This window comes from Arachis ipaensis, chromosome B2 (genome assembly GCF_059453495.1).
Source record: "Arachis ipaensis isolate K30076 ecotype BB chromosome B2, ASM5945349v1, whole genome shotgun sequence".
NCBI lineage: Eukaryota > Viridiplantae > Streptophyta > Magnoliopsida > Fabales > Fabaceae > Arachis > Arachis ipaensis.
Genome location: NC_142437.1, coordinates 110,410,707 through 110,415,562, shown reverse-complemented (window position 1 = coordinate 110,415,562; position 4,856 = coordinate 110,410,707). Strand labels below are relative to the sequence as shown.

The window sequence follows — 4,856 nt, the reverse complement described above, 5'->3', positions numbered from 1 at the left end:
AAGGGGAAGATTTATTGATCAGCCAAGACCTTGATATCTCTTTTTTCACCAATCAAAAACCTTTTCGAAATAACCCAAAAATCAACCCTCGTGGAACTGACTTCACGGCTTGGTATGAACGTCTTACTCCATCAAAGAGCGCTGCTTGGGGGGCTCTTGGGATTCAAGACCTTCTAAGACTTTCTCACTTTTCACCTTCAACGCTCCCTTGGATGATTGAAGCAGTAACCTTTTTTTGGAACAGGACTACCAACAATTTCCACCTTCCTTGTGGAATAATTGGTATGTCGCTTTTAGATGCAGCTGCTATTACAGGACTCCCGATTAGTCCTCCAGACTTCACTTTCAACATGCAACCCAAGCAATAATACAACATCGCTCCCTTGACCTCTTACAGTGACTTCATTGCTCATCATATGGGTGCAGAAGGTGACCTTATTACAGATGATGAGCACATAGCCTTTCTGTTCTACTGGCTAAATGCAATTATTTTCTGCTCTCGAAGTGTGCATATGCAAAAGCTTTTCCTTTCTCTTGCTTCCTTGCTTCATGAGGGAAACAACCTCAATTTGGCCAAGCTTCTTCTAGAGCATGTTTTCAAAGAACTTGGCCAGTTTGTTAATTGTCTTCGAAACAATTATTTGATCAGCACAGGTGGTCCTCTCTGCCTTCTCCAATTATGGCTTAATGCCATTTTTGAAAAGTATATGATAAAGTCTAGAGGTGGTTCTACAGATAAACAGCACATTGAAGGCTTCCGATTGGCTAATTTCAAGTCAGATTTCCCAGAAGCACAATCGGATGAAGACCGATTTTGGGCTATCTTTTCTCTTTTCCATTCCTGTAAAGATTTTCATAATGAGGACCTCAATTTCACCCCTTTTTTGCGTCGAAATTGTGGTCCTACTTGGCTTGAACGCCTACTCTTCCCCAACAATACTAAAGAAAATGAGCTTCCTAACAGGAGTTGGGCAAATTTACTGGCTGTACAAGTGATTCCTACAGGGTTACCTCAACATAAAAAAGAACGTTTCAAAGTAACTCTGTATGCCCCTCATTACACAGCCAGGCAGCTTGGCTTCTCACAAGCCATCCCAACTCCACCCCCTCGAAACAGTAGGCCATTTTGCCATATTACTTTGGCTTCAAAAAGAGAACTTGATATTTGTTTCTTGAAAAATCAACAACAAAGAGAAGGTTTTAATCACCTTGTTTACGATTGAAGCTCATACATCACCAAATCTTGTTTCAAATGGTAGACTGCTTACTACTCCAAGTACAGTCGTACCCTGAAAGAACTCAAGTGTTCTATTATCCGAGCAATCCCTACTGCTGAGGGTTCTCCAAAGAGAACTCAGAAGAGAAAATCCGAAACCACAACCCTCTCACGCCAACCACTAAGGAAGAGTCGACGGACACCTTCAAAAACTTCTAGAAAGATAACTATATTCATACGCTCACTCTTTAACTGAGATTCTTCAAAAACCACATTTACTAGTAACTCTTTTAATTTCAATCTTTCTTTAGTTACAGTTGCAACCATCAAGTGAAAGTTCTTATAAAAGTGAGCTATCTATTCAGAATATCCTTGCAGCATCCTCACAATCGGAGGATACAATTGATTCAGATTCGGGCTCTCAATTGGTTCGAAGAACAAGACCCATTCCAATAATCTTATATCATTTCCACATATTTTTCGATTTAGTCAAAATAAATCTTGACTTACTGCACCTTGCATTTCAGCCAGTTACTGCTGCTCAATCAATCACCTCACCTCTGGCACCTGATCAGCCATATCAACAATAATAACAATACTTAGGATAATCCAAATCTCACTCATCAATCCAAGACACAGAGTCTGTTCAGCCTCTCCAGGTCGCATTTCCACCTCCAACTGGGACATAGGTAGTTGACTTAACAAAGGAGCACACCCATCACTCTCCAACACAAACTTTGAGTACTAGGCATGCCTCTCCAACCAACCAGGCTGCACCTTCTTCTGAATTTAAAGTGGCCCCTGATTCTGACTCCCCCTCTCGGGTCACTGAAACTACTGGTCCTGATTTAGATTTTCCATCTAGAGTTATAGAAACACTTCCTTCTTCACAAAGAACCTCCAGTCCTTCCAAACAAGCTGAACTCCAAATTCTCCCTGGTCAGGGATCCAGAGACTTGGGTGTTTCTACCGAATCCACCAATGCCAACCTGGTTAACCTGGTCACCATCCTAAACCAAGCTATTCAAGAAGATAAGGTGCCTATTCCTGCCCCTGTGCTCATTGGTCCTTCCACATCTGATCCTTCATTCGAGTTGAATGTTAATGCTCGAGAACAACTCCTGTCACTTCTCAAGCTCCTGGACCATCCACCCATAGATTGGACTAATGATACATCTCTTAACAAACTTTTATCTGACATTTTAAGTTCATCTCTTGAACTCCATGTCCCGTTCTAATACTCTGCCATAGTCAAACAGTTCATACAAATTGCCAACAAGAGCGTAACTACCCAAGAAAAACTACAAGAGACTAAGGGTATAGTGGCTCAAATTAAAACTGAATCTGAAAGCTTTATTGCAGCTCTGCAGCCAATCAAGGCTTCCCGTGAAGAATTCGATTTAAGAATCTCTCAAGCCCTCTCCGTTCAAGCTCACTATGACAATGAAGAGAAAAAACTTGAAGCAGAATTGGCTCAGCTCAATGAAAGACTAGCAAAAATTCGGAAGAGGATGGCAGATATAGCTACACCTTTAGCCACTGTCCAGCATGAACAACAACAACTTGTGCAAGAAATTGTTTCTATTGAGACCAAACAAGAAGAATATGAGAAACAACTCGACAAGGCCTAATATGAAGAATTCAGACACGCTGAAATACTTTCATCTCTGGACAATGAAAGGGTAAAGCTATGCTCAAACTTGGTAGAGCTTATGACGCCTTGCATTTCTTCACCTTAAACTTCAGTATTTGTAATGGTTTTATTTATTTTCAGACTTATGCATTTTAATATTAATTTGGCAAACAATGATATTGCTTCAAATACTTCTCATTTATCGAATTGATTATATTTCCAGATTCAATATCTTTGACTCGATATGCATTCTCCGAATATAATCCCATCACTTGGAAAGGACCTTCCCCAAGTATGGGACCATTTGCCAAGAATTTTCAATTTCTTTTTTGTTGGCAAAATAACTTTTAAAACCAACTCACCTATACTGAAGCATTTCTCCTTTATTCGATGATTGTAATTTCGAGCAACACTTTCTTTTTGTCGAATCATGTTTTCGAGTGCTAATATTCGCTCTGAGTATAATTCATTCAACTCATCAAACATTGCATTCCAATAATCATCAACTGGAAAATCATTCTGTCTTGACACCCTCAAAGTGTTAAGATTGATTTCCATTGGTAACACAGTGGTGTGCGAAATTGTTACTCAGGTTGTAAAATTTGTTGTTCGTTCTCTTCTTAGCAATGACACCAAAAACAGATGCACAGAACCATAGTCCAAAAATAACTTCACAACTTTGCACAACTAACCAGCAAGTGTACTGGGTCGTCCAAATAATAAAACCTTACATGAGTAAGGGTCGATCCCACGGAGATTGTTGGTATGAAGCAAGCTATGGTCACCTTGTAAATCTCAGTCAGGCGGATATCAAATGGTTATGGAGTTTTCGAATAATAATAAATAAATAAATAAATAAATAAATAAATAAATAAATAAATAAATAAATAAATAAATAAATAAATAAATAAATAAATAAATAGAAAATAAAGATAGAAATACTTATGTATATCATTGGTGAGAATTTCAGATAAGCGTATAGAGATGCTTTCGTTTCTCTGAATCTTTGCTTTCCCGCTGTCTTCATCCAATCAGTCTTACTCCTTTCCATGGTAAGCTTTCTGTAAGGGCATCACCGTTGTCAATGGCTACATCCCATCCTCTTGTGAAAATGATCCAAATGCTCTGTCATGGCACGGCTAATCATCTGAGGTTCTCGATCATACTGGAATAGGATTCACCCTCCTTTTGCGTCTGTCACTACGCCCAGCACTCGCGAGTTTGAAGTTCGCCACAGCCATCCCTTCCCATATCCTACTCGGAATACCACAGACAAGGTTTAGACTTTCTAGATCTCAGGAATGGCCATCCATGGGTTCTAACTTATACCACGAAGATTCTAATAACTCGGACTCGGTCCCCTGTATTAGATATCCAAGAGATATTTATTCTAGCTTGTTTGCATGTAGAACAGAAGTGTTTGTCAGGCACGCGTTCATAAGTGAGAATGATGACGAGTGTCACATAATTATCACATTCATCATGTTCTTGGGTGTGAATGGATATCTTAGAAGCGGAATAAGTTGAATTGAATAGAAAATAGTAGTACTTTGCATTAAATCATGAGGAACATGATGAATACATAAGTGAAAGGTTCAGGCATGCAGAGCTCCACACCTTAATCTATGGAGTGTAGAAACTCTACCGTTGAAAAATACATAAGTGAAAGGTTCAGGCATGGCCGAGAGGCCAGCCCCCAAAACGTGATCACAGGATCAAAAATACAATCCAGGATGTCAAATACAATAGTAAAAAGTCCTATTTATACTAAACTAGTTACTAGGGTTTACAGAAGTAAGTAATTGATGCATAAATCCACTTCTGGGGCCCACTTGGTGTGTGCTTGGGCTGAGCTTGAATGTTACACGTGCAGAGGCTCTTTCTGGAGTTGAACGCCAGGTTGTAACGTGTTTCTGGCGTTCAACTCTGGTTCGTGACGTGTTTCTGGCGTTTAACTCCAGACAGCAGCATATAACTGGCGTTCAACGCCCTTTTACGTCATCTAAA

The 4,856-nt window shown here is 39.7% G+C and overlaps 1 protein-coding gene across 1 annotated transcript; it reads right to left on the bottom strand.

Moving 5' to 3' along the window:
* Positions 1-3,007: 3,007 nt before the first annotated feature.
* On the bottom strand, positions 3,008-3,407 carry LOC148575205 (uncharacterized). The gene is made up of 2 exons (XM_088506111.1): positions 3,212-3,407; positions 3,008-3,132 (listed from the first exon to the last, which is right to left on the bottom strand). Exons 1-2 carry the CDS (start codon positions 3,405-3,407, stop codon positions 3,008-3,010), a joined length of 321 nt encoding a protein of 106 aa, XP_088362237.1.
* Positions 3,408-4,856: the final 1,449 nt, after the last annotated feature.